This window comes from Aedes albopictus, chromosome 2 (assembly GCF_035046485.1).
Source record: "Aedes albopictus strain Foshan chromosome 2, AalbF5, whole genome shotgun sequence".
NCBI lineage: Eukaryota > Metazoa > Arthropoda > Insecta > Diptera > Culicidae > Aedes > Aedes albopictus.
In genome coordinates this window covers 375,506,991-375,525,712 of record NC_085137.1, presented here as the reverse complement: position 1 = coordinate 375,525,712, position 18,722 = coordinate 375,506,991, and the positions used below count along the sequence as shown (strand labels likewise).

Genomic DNA, 18,722 nt, shown 5'->3' with positions numbered 1-18,722 from the left:
AAGACCTCGATGTGCCAAAGGAAAAGGTCAAATTTGTGTGTCCAGTCCGGTACCCAATAATATTCAACCGTGTATTTTTTTCCGTGTAAATTTCCTTTTGTGTAAATTACATCTAGCGTGTTACACTGATGATTTGGTGGCTATATCGGTCTCTTTCTACTCATAGTATAAGGGAGTAGAGATCAAAGTGGATAATGAAATGATAGATATGATAGAATTCGCTAGGTAGCGAACAAGTGTGAAAATTTTATAGAAGGTGAAATTAGGCAAGTAGGCCATGTATTGAACGAATACATCAAATGCGTGAAACTTCTGCCGTGCGACCTGTGCTTTTAAACAGATCGGCTTCGCTACCTAGCGAATTGGGTTTTTGAATTTTGAAAAATATATCGATTTTTTGATTTTATACGAAAGAGCACCTCTTTCTGAGCCACTATGATTTTTTTTCAGATTTTTAGAACTTTATTTTGGCACCTTAAATCAATTTCAAATAGATTTTTAGAAATCACATTTTGACAGCTGGACGACTGTTTGACAGCTCCGCCCAGTACAAACTGCGACGAGGGGTGATTCAACAAATCGCTCCCATACAAACTTCAAATTGATTTTTAAATAGGTTCCCGGGCACCAAAATTCATGAAAATTTGGATTTCGGCTCAGTTTGACATGCAGATTCAGAATATCGAATTATCTCAACACCGTTAAAGAAGCCAATTCTATCATATCCACCAAATCATCAAGTTGATGAAAATTATATTTTGTTGACATAACATATTTTTTTTATAACTTTTTACTTCAACTATCTCACGATAATGACGGCTGATAATTCTGAAGTTTGCAAAAAAAAATATGAAATTTTGGTGAAATTTTAACCGATTGTCCATTTTACCCCCACGGTCAAATATATTCTTTTACCCCCACGGTCAAATATATTCTTCTACGTGGACTTTATTGGTTTAGCGAGTTGAAGAAACGTATGGAAAAATAACCAGATTAGTCGACGCACCAAAATCCCAATTTTCAACTCAAACGTGAAACCTGTGCTGCTATGTGCCAGTGAAGCCTGGTGTGTATCAGTGGAGAACACTCAACGGCACAGATGCCTGCGGTATATAATTCGTGCATGGTGGCCTCACAATTGGATCTCCAACGTGGAACTCCATCGTCGATGTCATCAAAAGCCGTTAGCGACAAAAAAATCGGGAGCGACAGTGGAGGTGGGTCGGCCACACTCTACGCAGGGGCGGTATTGCGCGCAAACCCCAAAATTTTATTCCCACCTTTGGGTTTCCGCGCCGAAGACCCAGCGCCAGATTCGGCGACAAAGAAAACTGACAGCAGTCACCGGACAGTTGGCAATCCTGATATTTGACGGCGGCCGCCCGGTAGTCATGGGAGTGGATTGTTGTCACGCAAATAGATCTTTTCGCTGAAAATGCATGTGTATTGAGTTATTGTTGACAGATTTTCTGCAGTGTTAGTGTGAAATTCAGCGATTTTCTGTATCGCGTAAGCCTTCGCTGGAAGAAAACGTCATGTTGTTCAGCGAAGCAAGGAAAATTTTCAGTGAAAAAAGCAATAACGAAATCTGCAAGAAAACGTTCGATTAGAACCCGGCAGGACACCACAGCAGAGGCAGACCCAGAAGCTCATGGCGGCGCAGCTCAACAACGGCAGTTGTCAACAGTGGCATACACGAACCTGTCAACTGAAAAGGCCTATGGCTGCCTCTGCATATCTCTATAAAGCCTGGATATTTATCTCTCTATAAGCTAATAAGCTTGCATATCTCTATAAACCATGTAAAGTGCAAGTGACTTGACTCAAGTCAATGGAAAGTGCTCAATTGAATGCGAATTTAACGCGTAAACACCACCATTCATTTCACTTGAGCAACTGACTTGACTTTAACGAAAGTTGAACATGTTGAACTTTTTCATTCAAGTCAAGCGAAATTATCTCACTTGCTCTGTCTAAACCCGCGATTCATTTGAGACGAATTCTTGTCATCTGCCAAGCGAGATGAGTTCAATTCAGTTTGCTTCCGTACCGCACGAGTTGAAGAATGTATTGACGGTTTCCTCCCTAATCGAACGCGACGATTTGAATCCGTCGCGGATGAAACAGTCGCCAGAGTCGTCGCACACGGAGAAAAATAATTAGTAAACACAAACGGATTTTAGTTAGATTTAACCGGAATTTCAGGTTGAACTGGGCACAACCGGAATATTAGTTTATTTTAACTGCCCACATTAGTTGAAACAAACCAAAGTTAGTGATTATAATTTCAGCCAATCTGGGAGGTAAATTCTACCAACACTGGTTTGAAAATACTATTTTGTCGGTTGACAGTCACAAAAACAAACAATTCTGGTAGTTGTTTTAACAAATATTCATAGTTTGTTTCTAACAAATTTGAATTATAATCAACCTTCACTGCCAGTTGAAACAAACGAATTCAATCGGTTGAAATTACTAACGCCTTCGTTCAAATTTACCCGCATATTATCATGGTTGGTACTGAATATTGAATTCAAATAAAAATTGAATTGTAATTTAATAAGAGAATATTCTCTCGTGCATCCTATTTATTTGTGCATCGAATTGCGATGTTTTACAATACTGGGGCAAATACATAATTCATACAATTCTATGTGCAATTTGGTGATCATCTCCATCCGAAGTTGTTGCTGGTAGTGTGTCATTCAAGGACGTGCGAGAGTTCTTTTTGTCGTGCCTTAGGATGCTTCCTCCATACCGGAGCTGTCTGGTTTTGCAGTCATCCAGCAGCCATCGAGGTATTTTTCGTCATTGTCTTCGGAACGGCTCCGGCTACTGAAGTCTCACTAAAATAATAAGATAAAAAAAACATGTTCTTTGTAGAACACTCGAAAATATACTCATTTGTCATACCTTCTGATATTAACAGCAGATTTAGGCCGCAGAGAGAGAGAACCTGCTATATCCTTACTGTAAGCCGGACACTCCATTCCTGGGATTTGTTTTTTTCATTCCTCTTCCATATTTTTTTCTCCATGATGACTCCTCCTTGTCTGAGATGTACGCCTACAAGAAAAACAATCAATAGTTAAGAAATAGATAATAACATTCTATGGAAAAGAAAAAAAACTTACTTGCTTGCCGGTGATGCCCTTTGCGCAAATCAGATTAGAAAAATGTCTCAAATTATGGCGGAGCTGTGAAAATATGGAAGTTCTTCACACTTTCAATCAGCAGCAAAACACAGTAGACACAAACAAACAAGTAGCTATACGAGTAGAGAGCACCGTCGACGCGACAAAATTTTAACAAACCAAAATATTAATTCAACCGGCAGAAATGGTTAAACCAATCTAAAATTTTAGTTTGAATCATCGATTGCCCATCGAATAAAAATAATCTAAATTTTAGTTAAAACAAACTACATTCTTGTTAGAAAACTACTAATCTAGCAGTTTGATTCTACTACAGCTCTGTTCGTTTGTTGTTAGTAGAAACAACAAATTTTGTAGTTGATAACAAACCAACGAAGTTAGTTTGGATCAACAAAACTCCAATTTGTAACAACTATTTTTCAATAGAATAAATCAACCAACGCGTTTGTTGTTTCAAACCAGCCTGATTTTTCTCCGTGCAGCCAATCAGCAGGCTGGAGTCTGACGTTTCTCCGATCTCACTAACACAAACAGCAGCAGAGGTGGTGCTTGATTCGTTGCGATGATTCAGAAATGCCGACTGGAAATTGGCAGCGCGGTTTGTTATGAAAGCAACATAAATACAATATCAACATCAGCTGTTCCACAAGGAATAGTCCATTTTACGAGCCGATTTTATGAATGAATTTTGACGGGAGGTAGCGTCCCAAGTAGCGTTCAATAACCCGTGAAAATCAATAGCATCATCAACATTGTTGTCACTTCGTAAAATGGGTCATTCCTGAAGCGCGAATTTTTGTAGAAAAGTTTACGCTCGCGGTTACTAGGGTAACGGTCGAATTTTGGACCCCTAGAGGATATTAGTTTGGATTCAAGCTAAAATTAAACAGATTCAGAGGATGTTGCACATAATGATGATATTGGTGTGACCGTAAAAGCATAGACTAATTTCAAGACCTCTATGTACCAAAGAAAACGGTCAAATTTTGTGTGTCCAGTCCGGTACCCAATAATATTCAACCGTGTATTTTTTTCCGTGTAAATTTCCTTTTGTGTAAATTACATTTATCGTGTTACACTGATCTGACAGCTCTGACAGTAAAGGACTAAACATAAATTATGTAAAGTGAGTACCGAGGATTGTTTACAATCTGCGAACTTGACTGAGGAAAAATCGCGACCATGACGCCGCTGTGAAGCCTCCACTGTCCGTCAAAAATACCCACAAGGTCATTTCAGGCTGAATATTTGATGAAAATAACTGATTTTTGAAGCATCAGTTTTCACTGTTTTAGACACACCAATGTATTTTGGACCTTCTTTAGTATATATTTTGGACACCCAGTGTTTAAACCCGCTTGAAACTATTTTCGAAGAATCTGCCACTTGGATATGCTGGATTACATCCTGATTACTTGATTGACAAAGGCTGATTAGACGAACTTTGCGAATTTAATGCGCTAAAATGATAAACGTTTTTGTTCACATCTGCAAGTTTCCCCAGCACCACCTTCTCTTTTCGTAAACATGCCGTGACACTCGCACGGACGACGAGATGACCAAAAAATAATTTCAAGGTAAATAATTATATTGCTCGTGATATTGTGGATTTACCGGCTACTTGTAGGGTAGGGCGGGGCAAGATGAGCACCCTAAGGATCACGTTGAGTTTATTGAAAGTTAACACAATTTTTCAAAGTACCTCTCAGTAGTTCTTTGCTATATCATGTTTTCTATTACCCATAAACATGGGAGGGTTCAAAATTCACAATAAGTATGATTTATTTGACTAAACAAAACAGATGTTTTATGGTCAGTTCGAACATGCTACGGGGCAAGACGAGCACCCCTACGGGGCAAGAAGAGCACTTCATTAAAATCCCAATATTTTAACAATAAATTGGCCATACAGTGATTGATATAGTGAACCTTGTTTATAGCTATGGTATGACGTTCTAAAATTATCATATTTTTTGCGATTATTAAAAAAAATGCGGTTTCATAATACTTTATACAAAATGACCCGAAAAACAATAAACGATTATTAAGTTGTTTATTTTTAGGAATTTGCGCAACCAAATAGTTGCAGAGGTTACGGAAACCTATGTTCTGCACTATTGAGTGGATTACAATATTTTCAAAATATTTTCTATATCCCCTTGATGGAGAGTAATGGGTGCTCATCTTGCCCCACTATAGGTAAATAACTAAAATTGAATAAATTTTAATGTTTGTTTTTAGAAAATATATTCTAATGTAAATTAAAATACTTTGCAGTAAGCTAGTAATGTTGGCTGATAACCAGAATTATGGTAAAAATTTGATTCTGACATAAAAACCTTATTTTATTCTGCAGATTTCTTATAAGAAAATGCTAAAAATCAATGCTATTGACTAATTTGACGATATTTTTTCATTCGGAGGGGTGCTCATCTTGCCCCGGGTGGCCATCTTGCCCCGTCCTACCCTATTCTACCGGTTACTTAAGTAGCCGTTACAAAGTAGCCGTTTTCATATAAAAATCAACCTGATTGTCAAAAAATGAATGTCGCTGAGTAGCTAGTAGTAACGAGGAATAGCGCATACAATAAAAATGTTTAAAATTAATTTTAAGTTACCCTTTTAATAAAACGGCTACTTTGGAGGCCATATATAAGGGGTAGTACGCACCTGATAAGTACTGTGCAAAAAGATAGGCCAAGGAATTGTCAAGAAATGATTTCGCTGTTAAAATTTCTTGAGCGGTCCGCAGCTGGAAAGAAATGAAAATTGTGTAACGCTCGTAACGCCTGCCGGGCAAATCAAATGGAGCTGTCACTTTTCCTTGCAGAAAAAATATTCCGTTCAATTATTCCTCAAGGATTAGTGATATTTTTCCCATACTAATCAGTTGTCAAAATTCCTTTGGTAATTAGAGGGATTTTTTCTTGAGTGCTTTTCTTACCAGGTGCATACTAGACTTAATACTGAAGCGACCGGTAGAATACAAGTAGTCGGTAAATCCACAATATTTTCTGTGAGGAAATGATTGCTACTTGTGCAGAATAATCTAATTTTGCGAATGATTCTAAAAACGTTCGTCATCTTTCATTAAATCTGTGAAAGTTTTGATACTACGACCCAGGGGGTCCAAAATATATGGGGGTCCAAATAATATTGGTTACCCTAATCAGTGCGTTCGAGGGGGAAATCCAGGGAGAGTGTAGGCACGTCAAACTCGGACAAACTACGCCTACCTAACATGCATCGAGCGGGCCTTCCCAAACCAAGTCCCAAACAACACAATCCGATTTCGCGGGCCATCCCCATCGGCAACACAAATCGATTTCCAAGCAGGATTCGACCAGGCTCCAGGTCGCGCTGCCAGTCGACACTACCACCAATTAGTCTATACTACCATACATTCGCAAAAGGCCTATCATCACATCCTTTCCTATCCTCGTAACGGAGAAGATGGGCGTGGCCGTCAATGGAAGTTCTCATGTCTTTTTTACTTCAACCTCTGATTGGATAGCTGTTCCTTCCCAAATAGCACTCGATAAGCAATTAGAATAGAAGTATTAAATTTTTAACATGACAACTTTCAGTATGCAATCTACGTTACCACGCAACGCAACGCAACGCTACCACATTCGCAAAAGGCCTACCTTGCTGCTTGGGGATCCCCTATAGGGCACTGCATTGTTTTGATTTTGTATGGGATTTTGACGTTTCTTGGCCTTGTTGTTTACAAAAATTCTGTAAGAGTGAAAGAGAAGGAGAGAGTTTCATGCAGTGCCCTATACTCCATTGCACGGTGACGTCATCAAGAAATCGCTCTCTTTCTCTCCTACGGAGAATTAGAAAACAACAGGACCAACACCTGTCAAATTTGACAGGTACTGGTCCTGTTGTTTTCAAACTCTCCGAAAGAGCGAAAGAGATAGAATTTCGCCGTGAGGTGGTCTATAGGGGATGTATACATTTTCCTGATTGGGAAAACTGAAAATAATAATTTGGCGAAAAGTTTCGTCCTTCACTGTATCAGTCCTTCAGAAACGTTTTACCGCTGTCAGTCGGCCTGCGCCTGTGAACGTGATCTGCCACTTCAAACTGTCACTTCCCGTCATCAAAACAAAAACGCGTGTGTGCTTTCTGGGTGATCGGCATCGAGTTTAGCTAAATTAAATTACAAAATTCGGTTTTATCCATAAAACTCCATCAAAATGTATCTGATGTATACTCTGAACGAGAAAGGAGAACGAGTGTACACTCTGAAGGTAAACATATGATAGGAATTGTATTATTCTTACCGTTGCTAACGCTTCCAATTTGTTGCAGAAAAATGATGTCGAAGGAAACCCAACTCAATCCGCACATCCGGCGCGATTCTCCCCGGAAGATAAATACTCCCGCCATCGTATCATCATCAAGAAGCGGTTCGGTTTACTGTTGACTCAGCGTCCCGAACCAGTTTATTAAAAAGAATTTGATTTATATTTAAGGATTTTTTTGTATTAAGTCGCGAATAAAACCAATACCTAAGTATTTTACAATGTATTTTGAGTTTATTTGAATACCTGTAGTATAATTCACATGCAGAATGTAGCATAAGGTACACCGGGGCAAGTTGAAACGGGTGGGGCAAGATGAAACAGCGGGTTAACTTGATGTTTTCTAATGATGATAAACAGTTCGATCGCCATAACACATCGTTTTTGATTCAAACAATCTTTTAGCGAAGGATAATTTTCCAGATTGTATTGAAATCTTTTTCAAAACTTCGTGTTTCATCTTGCCCCACCCGTTTCAACTTGCCCCGGTGTACCTTATATAAACAAGCTTCAGGGTTTGCAGTATGTATAGCTACAGCACACTCGTCTTTGAAGCTGGTAGTGCCCAAAGGGCTCTAGTTTCCTGATCGTTTTTTTATTTACCTACGATTAACTAGATGAACCAACAATATACTATGGACAAATTAAAGGAGCATGAAGGAGAGAAATGATGGTTTGAAAATACCGTTTCCTTAGACGTAGCTTACGTCAAGAAATATGTTCATCCGATTTCAAATTGTAATCGTTTGTTTTTGTAGTTCAAATTCAAATAAAACAATTTGTTTTTTTTTCTACAACTTTTTACAAGCATAACAAGGCTTACTTCCAGTTTCGTCTCATGCCAACGGTGTAGTCATACAGCCGAGCGTTTGTAAATTCGCCCTTCTTGTCCACAACGTAGAAAAAGGAGCGATTCTTAATTTTAATGGGAATTGTTACACGGGCAGCTTCTCTGGATTCCTGAGCAGAAATACAATTCACGGGCACCTCCATAATGCGATTTTTACCGAATGGTCCATAAGTCACCACGCTGACTTTTTCGCCGCCTTTCCTAAGGATTAAAAATCGCACCGACCGGAGCGTGAACATCCATGCAGTGAAGAGAATTCCGTATCCTAAAACGATAAGAATCGTAAAATAAACCTTCTAGTGAAAGATTAGCATACTCGAACCGACCTATCAAGAAGGACATGATAGCAATTCCGTTACGGTACTTGTTCTCTCCCAGGTTAATACGCTCGTACCAAGCCAGTTCCTCACTGTTTCCCTCAGGAACCGGCGTATCCCGCAACGTATTGTAGGCAAAGTGTGACAAATATCCCCAGAACAGGAACTGAGTGATGGCGAAAATGTTCAATATCCGGTAGAAGCGCGGGTTGTCGTACTTGTAGAGCATCACATCCTTGACCACTTTGGTGTTGATGTCGTAGGCGCGTGTTGCCACCGGATTGACCGCAAGCCGGCCGGTCGTACTCAAATTGGCTCGCAGTTGGCTCAGGACTATCGGAAACTTTGGAATTTGTACGGCGATGCGGGTTAGCACATTTCCCGGGGACAAAGTGGCCACACGGTGCTGGATGGAGGTGGTGAGTAGCCGCAGTATCATAATAAAAGCTTATTATTTAGCTACACTAATCTTGAACACAATTTTGAATATTCCTGAAATTATCTAATAAGCCGGGGGATGACTGCCACTTCACGCTTGTTTGTTTACGTTGCGACGTTGCGAGTGTTCCTGTCGCGCACTGGACTATGGGAAACGCCAAAAAAAATCTCGTTCCTTTTTGTTAGGATTTTGGTGTAGTTCGTAGTTTCGTTTTATGAAATCATAAAAAATGTATTTTATAAAATAGTTTCACCTTTAGTAAATATATGTTCAATTATTGTTGTGAACGTAAAATACACAGAAGCAGTTTCCGAATTTCAGCAATTTAGATTGTCTACAATCGCTCACTATCCTTGCAACGCTACAAGTGAGCATCAATGTTGCGTGGTGTATGCAACAGGATGTGATGTTGCTGAGCCTCGTTGCGTGCACACTGGGCAGATGGTAGAAACAAAAGCCGATAAAACTAAATAGGCTTGAACTTGAAACGATATATTCCAAAAATATATTTATGAAAACGGATACTATAGTATAGTATAGTATGTATAGTATAGTATAATGTGAATGTTTATGTATTTTTTGAAGGAATTTCGCCTTTTATAGTTCATTTTATGAGCCGATTTAATGAATAAAATTTTGACAGAAGATAGCGTCCTAACCCGTGAAAATCAATATCATCCTCAACATTGTTGTCACTTCGTAAAAGGGCTCATAAGCCAATAACAATAGGGTACTGCAAGCACCTGATCTAACCTCACTTTGTATGGCAGTTCAGCGAGCTGTTTACAAAGTGTTAGAATTTAGAGCGAGCGATGAAAATATAAATTCACGTTTTCCGTCCCGAAATCATTTTGAGATGCAAATATCGATTATATAGAATTAGCATTTAAGTTAAAATACACATTAATAAAAACTAAAAAAAAAGATTATATTCTATACTTCACTAGTACAACATCAATCGTTTCAAACCCATTGTTAAGTACATAGTAGAATATCCGCTTCAAAGCATTTTATTAGTTTTCTGTACCAGCCTACTCCCAACAGTTTGAGGCAGGTCAGTTTTGTTTTATATATTGTCTATCCGGTTGGAGTCAAGACAGTCATTCAATCAAAAATTGCCATTTTCTTGGTCCACAAGTGTCGCAACTGTTTCGCATCTAGTGCGCTGTGTTGCTAAGAACAACGACAAGGATGCGCACTACTTTTGACATAGGGTAGGTAATCATGAATTGAACCAAATTGCGGCTTTCTGAAGCAGCGGCACTTTTGATCGTTTTTTTTTCATCCACATGGAAATAATTTACTACGGTAAGGTTTCACGTATATGAAAGCCACGGGTATTAGCTTTCCGTAAAGTGGCAAAAAGTTAACATTTGCACCAAATTTCATTGAGAAATTCAATTATTTGTCAATAGTGATTTTAATCTTAATTTAAACCATCGTAATCATAATTTGAACTAATTTTAATCTAGATTTGAACTAGTGGCGGCAGCAGCTCGAGCAATTCCCGCAACAGCCAATTTCATGCTAAACAACTAAAAATCACATGGATCTGCTAATTCTCATAACTCTTTTTCATTAGGCAGTGGAATTTCAGCTCAGAATGTTCGGAATCCTTGAGGAATTCGAAAACTAAATTTGGAATTTTCCATCGCCCAAGAGTAAACAAAGCAACCACTAGCGCAGTCTGCAGGCCAACACTGGAAGCTCGCCCCCATTCACTAGTTCAAATCTAGATTTCAAATGGTTCAATTCAAGATAAGATTCTCCAAGTAAGAATTACTTAAATTTGATAATTTTATGACAAATAATGCGGAATATTATTCGGTTGGTCGATTCTACGATAAATAAGCTTTCATTTGACGTGTTCACTTATTGCGTGTGATACAATGCATGAGCTGTACGAGTGCACCGAAAATGTGCTTTCTCTGGGGGAAATGGGTGGAATCTCAGTGATTTTTCAATTGCCTGTTTTCCATGACAAAAACCGCATTTTTCAATGCTTTTAAAGTATATGCTATCAGGTTATATTACGGAAAGCTGTTTAATATCTTTTTCGGGACAATATTTGCCTAAAAATACGTCGTTTTAATGAATTTCGAAATGGTTCAAATTAAGATTACAATTTGACTAGTTCAAAGTTTGATTTCTTACCCTAATTCAAAAACGTCGCAAGTTTGGCCGCGTCGCGACTTGATTGTTCGCGGTCCGGTTTGGTGGCGGCCCGACAATACTTGTGCTGAACCTGACCTCGAACAATACTATTGCTGATTGCACCCCAAATAGGACTGACACAATAGTGTGCACACACCTTCAAAGTGTGATTTCAGCGCAGGGCCACGTCGGATCGAGTTGGGGTCTTCGGTGCACTTATTCCTTGTAAATGGAGGAATAAGTGCACCGAAGATGTCGAGACGATACGAGGCAAATGTGCACTTTTATCACACTTTAGGCATACCAAAAAAAAGTGTGATAGTCCAATTTGTGATGTAGCCTGCAATATATTGTTCCCTACTCAACAGCACTGGCTTCCTAGCTGCTGCTGAGATCGTATATAATCAGTTTATCTCCACCCGGTCACCGATCTGGACGTACCGTTGCTGTCGGTCGAATAAAGTTACCGTTTTTTTGTAGTGTAACTTGTGCCCTTTTTGTTCGGAGGAAGAATTTCGGTCGCCCCTCGACTTCTCTGGTGCCCGCGATATTGTCGTGTCGGCGGAGTCGCGGGTTTTCCCGCGAGTGTCCGCATTGGATTCAAGTGTCGTCTCGAACGCCCGTTTTACTGGGATTCTATCGAAAAACATTTTCACCGGATCTCCGCCAGAGACTAAGTTCAGGAAAAGAGCTCGCTGAACTGTCAGTTCACAGCTTCGTGACGTCATCTTGCAATATCCATTACATTACCACTTTTTTGATTTATCATAAAGTGTACAATTAAGGACAGACTTGTTAGAATCCCAAAATGGCCGACTTTGGCACCTACTCTCGATTTCGAGGGCACAAATTTCTTCGTAAACAAAACTAGCACATCTGAGCTTTTCATTTTAAGCTCATTACAAGTGAGCAAGAACAGAATATATTATATAATATATTATTATAATAAAATGCTCTGTTGTTTGAAGCTTGTTTCATGAGACTTGTGCGTCTGAAGTTCTGATGCATTGTTGAAGCGGGATTTCAAGACGTTTGTCCTTAACAATAGTTAAAAAAGGGGGTCTGAGATGACCAAAATTTGGTTTACGTGGTTTATGCACAGCCCCCTAGTGGCTACCGCTTCTGTTTCGTATTCAGAAGGTCTTGGGTTCAATCCCTGGTCCATCCCTTTTCTCCTACATTTTATCGTTCTATTTATTTTCTCCCTCCTCTCTACATACATAACACATGTTCATAGCCATCGCATTCGCAAGAATATAAACGGGTTGAAAAAACTGTTTCCCTTCCTCCCAATTTTTACAACACAGTGTCAATCTATCATACCTATAACGTCTACTGAAAACAGCACTATGATAACGCATAAAGCATTAAAAGAGCCTATAGCTCTCTACCACAGTGGGTCAAGAACAACAGAATGATTCAGCTTTCTGAAGTAAGTTTCACTTAATAAGTGTTTACCGAGTACTCGGAAACGCAGTTGCGCAAAAACTGGGCAGTTACATTTCAAATGAAATTGTCGAACCGCCACCAAATCGGACATCGCACAATCAAGTCGCGACGCGACCCAACTCGCGACGTTTTTGAATCATGTCAAAAGTAGTGCGCATCCTTCCCGTTGATGTCAGCAACCCAGCGCACTAGATGCGAAACAGTTGCGACACTTGTGGGTCAAGTAAATGGCAATTTTTGATTGAATGTCTGTCTTGATTCCAACCCGATAGACAATACGAAGTTCCATAATCTGATTCACAGCTATCACATGCAAATGAATCAGCCTGCTGAATATTCGCCATGTGTAAGCTGAGTCGGCAGTGGCCAGACAATGCTTTGACCAGCATGCTGCAATTCTGCTTTGACAGATTTGTTAGATATTTCGTCACTCCTAGAGATGGCTCAGTACAATACAATTTTGTTTGACGACATGACTCCAAACTATTCCAGTATTGTTTGTGCTGAGTGGCAACCCAGGTGTCAATCTGAAGCTTTACCCAACACTTGGATACCGGAATAACTGGCTCAGGGCCAATGAAGTCATGCTCCAGTGCGAGCTAACTGGAAAATTATTGAACAAGCTAGGAATTATTTTCGGTTTCTCACGGTCAGCTGTAAATCTGATAGAAACTTATCTCGCAGACCGATACCAAGCAGTTTTTCACAATGGACTTTTCTCTTCCTTCCGGTTAATCGATTCAGGCGTCCCGCAAGGATCTATCATCGGACCTCTACTTTTTTCGCTTTTTATTAACGATCTCCCATCGGCAGTGAAATTCTGTACAGTGCATATGTTTGCTGATGACGTACAAATTTATTTTTGTACCGATTCGAGCATAAGCATGACAGAAATTTCGAGGCTAATCAACTATGATCTACAGCAGATTTTTCAGTGGTCTCAAGTTAATTTACTTCCTATAAATATGGCCAAAACTAAGGCGGTACTGATAAATCGACAACGACAAAATTTTGAAACACCGGAACTCTATGAATAACGAACGAATCATTTTTGTGGAACAAGTTAACAATCTAGGTGTCATATTCAATGCCAAATTAGATTGGGAACCTCAAATAAATGCTCAAGTAGGAAAAATATATGGTATCTTAAAACAACTTTCGCTCACGACTAAGCATCTTAACTGCCAAACCAAAATCAAATTGTTCAAATCGCTTATTTATCCACACCTTATTTATTGCGACTTTGTTTTTCTGAACGCCTCCGTCAATAGTGTGAATAAGCTACGAGTTGCCTTAAATTCCTGTATCAGATATATTTTCAACGTCCCAAGATATGGAAGTGTCACACACTTTCAAAGTCAGCTTATTTGTTGTCCTTTCGACCAGTTTTTCAAATTTAGATCCTGCTGTCATATTTTTAAAATACTTTCATCTGGAAACCCTAGATATCTGTTTTCAAAGCTGAATCTATGCAGAAACACCAGAACAAGAAGCCTTCTTATTCCTATCAATCAATCTGCTTATTATAACCGGTCGCTGTTTGTTAGGGGTATAGTTAGTTGGAATTCCCTGCCATCAAATCTGAAATCTGCCAATAATTTTTCGAGCTTTAAACGGGATCTACTCTTGGAGTTGAATAACACGCACAAAACTGAAATGAACACAGCAATTAGATAATAGTTACATGAATGAATTAGTTGACAAGCTCTAACATGCACATCCTGCTGATACCTACAAATTGTAACATTAAAAAAGATTGTAAATCTTACGTTACATGAATAAAGCAAAATAAATAAATAAAAATAAAATAAATAACTCATCAGCCAATTCATTTCAAGCGATGGAAGAATGGCCAGGTACCCATACAAGGTGAACAGCGTTTGCTGAATTCAACTCCTCGATTTGAGTTCGACAAGCGATAACTATCTTCGACCTGGAGTAGGCCGACGCAAGTGCTTTAATAGCAGCCTGGTTATCTGAACAGAAGTATATTACTTTGCCCATTACGTGCTGCTGAAGTGCTGGTTGCACTCCGCACATGAGCTAAAATTTCGGCCTGAAAACGATGCAGAGTCTACCAAGTGAATAAGACTGATGCAGCCTTAGCTCACGAGAATAAACACCAGCACACCTTCGAGAAGGGAGCCGTCAGTGTAACATACGATGCCGTCTGAAATACTTCTCTCCAGAATCCAGATGTCCACTCTTCCCGGGAAGGGAATTTCGTGGAAAATGTCCTACATGGAAAATTACAAGCAATTGTAAGATCACTTGAAGCAAGGACAACTTTGTCCCAATTAACCAAAAGTGGCAACAACGAGGTGTGTGTTGAACTGCGGTTCACAGGAGTTTTCTCTAGTAAACCGAGTACCCATAGACGGTAAGTGCAAGAAATTGCTTCTTGTTTGAGATGAATGTGTAGTGGGGCAACGTCAAAAAGAACTTCGAGCGCTGCCGTGGGAGTTGAAGAGAACGCTCCAGACATCGCCATTAAACACATCCTTTGGAGATGGCCTAATTTTGATTGGACCATTCTCATTTCGTTCTTTGTTCACCTCACAAGACATCTATAAGCCAATATTGGACGAACAACAGTTGTGTAAATCCATTTGATATACTTGGGTTTTAGCCCCAAGTTGTATCAAAGGTTCGCCGGCATTGCACGAAGGCCATACAAGCTTTCTTGATTCCGAACTCAATATGAGATGTCCAGGAAGGCTTGGAATTAAGAATGACTCCAACGTACTTTACCTGTTCAGTCACATTGATTTCAGAATCAAAGAGACGCAAAACTCGAATACCATTACGGTTTCGCTTTTCCCTGAAAAGAACAATAGAAGTTTTACTCGGATTAACCGAAAGGCCATATTGGCGACACTAACCCCAACTACCTGAAGAGCGTTTTGCATCAGGTCGAAAAGGGTGCTCGTCGGCAAAACCATAAGTGAAAACCGCTATTATTGAGTTGCCTCAATAGTGAATCTGCTACGAGATTCCACAAAAGTGGTGACAAAACTCCCCCTTGAGGGAATCCGCAAGCACTCAATTTCCGAATCGCCGCTTGACGCAATGTCGAGAAGAGATGTCGGTTTTTGAGCATTTGGTTAATCCAATTGGAAATCATTGGAGATATACCATGACCCCTTGCGGCTTCCAATAGACCACCTCACGGCGAAATTCTATCTCTTTCGTTCTTTCAGAGAATTTGAAAACAACAGGACCAGTATCTGTCAAATTTGACAGGTGTTGGTCCTGTTGTTTTCTAATTTCCCGTAGGAAAGAAAGAAAGCGATTTCTTGATGACGTCACCGTGAAATGGAGTATACACACTTATTTTAGATTTAGAAGTTCGGTAATTTTTTCAACTGGGCTTGAACTGTAAACCAGTAAATTGACGACGCATCAGTAATCATAGCGACGATAAAGCGAACTTCGGTAAAATATTTCACATTTTACTGAGTTCGGTAAATAATGAATCTATTTTTTCAGTAATATCAATATTTTGCTGAAAAGTTGAAAAAAGTCAGTAGAATCATGTACCGATTTTCGGTAATCATTTTGATTGTACTGAGTTTTCGTTTTATGAAACAAAAACAAACAGCTGCCCGCGCAAGCAGCTGTCAAATAACAATCGATTTCAATTTTCAGCAGCAGCCGCCACAGCCGCAGCAAAATAATTGCCCATTTTGCTCACTATTTTCAGAAACGGCCAGGAGGTTAATTTTTTTCTGTGGTTTCACCAACTTACAGGTAAGGAATGGACAACAGCGATACATCCTTGGATACATCAGTGGAAACAGTTAATTCGCAGATCCAGGAAACTTCTGCAGAAGTTACATAGGGAATCGCGCTACTTGGGCGGTGGCTTCTATATTCGTCTGCTTTCCTCTATATCTCAGTCAATCTTGAACCAATTGACACAATTCTTGGAATGCGGTGAGATAGGTATAGTATCTACCCGTGTACAAAATTTCAAGTCAATCGGTTCAAAATTGACCGAGTTACAGTGGAAAACAGACGAAAATAACAGACGAAGAAAACCACCGCCCAAGTAGCGCGATACCCTACCTACAGCGCCGACGATACTTCTTTTCCCAGCAAGCTGTATTTGCAATTCATGCAGAAGTTCCATCGGCTCGGCACCATAACCGATGCAGTTCCGTTAAACCGCTCTTTTCATAATTCCGTCAATGATCCTTCGCTGTGTACCCTGAAGTTGGCAAAACCACAGAAAAGGTTGATCATCCTGCCAATATTTATGAATGGCAGAATTTAATAGCAAATTGAAGCAAAATCAAAACCGGGAAGCGGGATTCAGAGAAAAAACTGAAAAAACCGGTAATTTGAAGTAAATAAACCGTTTACTGAAACTCGGTAAAATTTCCCCACAAAAAATACTGACTTACTCGGTTATTTTTTTGACAGATTACCAATTTAGATGATTACTGACTTTTCAGAACTGGAAAATTTACCGGGTAGTCAGCAGTTCAAAAACCCAGTAAAATATTACCGAAGTCGGTAATCTGAACTAGCTGTGTATGGCATCGAAAGGCACGTTGCACAGTGGTTCCATTTGTTCAGGAAAGCGGTCATTAATCATTTTGTTCGTTTTTCGAAGGGCAGAATCATTTTTAATTACCAGATATAGCATGTTATGACTAAAAATGGATATTCCAGTACGTTTTCATAAACATCACTTGAAAAATATCAACATTGGACATTTTTAGTTATGATAATCAAACAACCACTAAAAAAAGCTTTATTTTGCACAAAAATCAGTAATCAAATATTTTTTAATTACTATAAAAAATGGGTCAAATTATATCAGTTTCTACTAAGTATAACAAGCTAAAACATGTATCATACGAAAGTATCATAATATATTTGTGTAAATAGTATTAATATTCGCTTCATAATTGTGATTTAATTAGTAGGTTTTATTTGTGCTGTAATAAAACATTATATAAAACTGAAAATGTTTTCTCAGAAATAAGGTAGTTTTCACTGTCATACACAAAAATATTCATAAATCGAATTAGTATGTATAACTACATTATCAAAAAACCAATAGTAATCATTTTGAAACAATAGAACAATAGTGCAGTTACAGGATCAATTACTATTTAAATTGCAAAATTTCGAACAAATATTCTAGATTATTTCACAATACGTACGTAAAAGGAATTTTTAAATCCGTAAACTTAATGCTTTACACAGTTGCATGTCATACGATTCATGGGCCTGTGTATTGAAAAAAAAAAAGGTATTTCCAGTCGCTTTTGTTTCTAGCAATTGCATTGGAAATGCTATCCAGTAATGCAGTACATACGTGGAATTTCAATCAAAAATAGCTCTAATCCAATACAAGAAATGTATACAAATATCGCTCTACATTGTTTTATGTTTATTTGACAGAGTGCCATCAGTTTATTTGACAGAGAGACATCAATTTGAATAGTAAGATTTAACATAAATAAATTGATCAACTATTTAGATTTGGGAAGAAAATATGAAGAGTTATGTCCAGTAAATATCACTCAAAGAACGTATTCGCTCCTTCTTCCAGCACTACAGTTTTAGGTACTGGATGGATTTTGAGGAAATTTTCTCAATGTTAGCAGTAAATGCCCAATTTCTTATCAAATTTGACAATAACAAACGTAAGTTTTGACGAGGCTAAATGAGAATGGATGTCATGCAATGACTCATACCTCAAGGCATACCTCCTCTAGAATTGGCTTCTTTAGCGGTGTTGAGATAATTCCATATTCAGAATCTGCATGCAAAACTGAGCCGAAATCCAAATTTTCATGAATTTTGGTGCCCAGGAACCTATTTAAAAATCAGTTTGAAGTTTGTATGGGAGCGATTTGTCGTATCACCCCTCGTCGCATTTTGTACTGGGCGGAGCTGTCAAACAGTTGGCCAGCTGTCAAAAGGTGATTTCGAAAAATCTCTTCGGAAGCGATTTTAGGTACCAAAATGAAGTTCTAAAAATCTGAAAAAAATCATGGTGGTTCAGAAAAATGTGCTCTTTCGTTTAAA

General features: G+C 38.8%; 2 protein-coding genes across 2 annotated transcripts; one reads left to right on the top strand and one right to left on the bottom strand.

Moving 5' to 3' along the window:
• The first annotated feature begins 7,247 nt into the window (after nucleotides 1-7,247).
• On the top strand, nucleotides 7,248-7,694 carry LOC109422586 (H/ACA ribonucleoprotein complex subunit 3). The gene is made up of 2 exons (XM_019697393.3): nucleotides 7,248-7,414; nucleotides 7,476-7,694. The coding sequence occupies exons 1-2, from the start codon at nucleotides 7,361-7,363 to the stop codon at nucleotides 7,614-7,616; spliced, it is 195 nt and encodes a 64-aa protein (XP_019552938.1). The 5' UTR covers nucleotides 7,248-7,360; the 3' UTR covers nucleotides 7,617-7,694.
• Nucleotides 7,695-8,197: 503 nt separating this feature from the next.
• On the bottom strand, nucleotides 8,198-9,210 carry LOC109422580 (transmembrane protein 223). Its single transcript, XM_019697379.3, has 2 exons — nucleotides 8,645-9,210; nucleotides 8,198-8,583 (listed from the first exon to the last, which is right to left on the bottom strand). Exons 1-2 carry the CDS (start codon nucleotides 9,072-9,074, stop codon nucleotides 8,288-8,290), a joined length of 726 nt encoding a protein of 241 aa, XP_019552924.2. The 5' UTR covers nucleotides 9,075-9,210; the 3' UTR covers nucleotides 8,198-8,287.
• Between the last annotated feature and the right edge of the window lie 9,512 nt (nucleotides 9,211-18,722).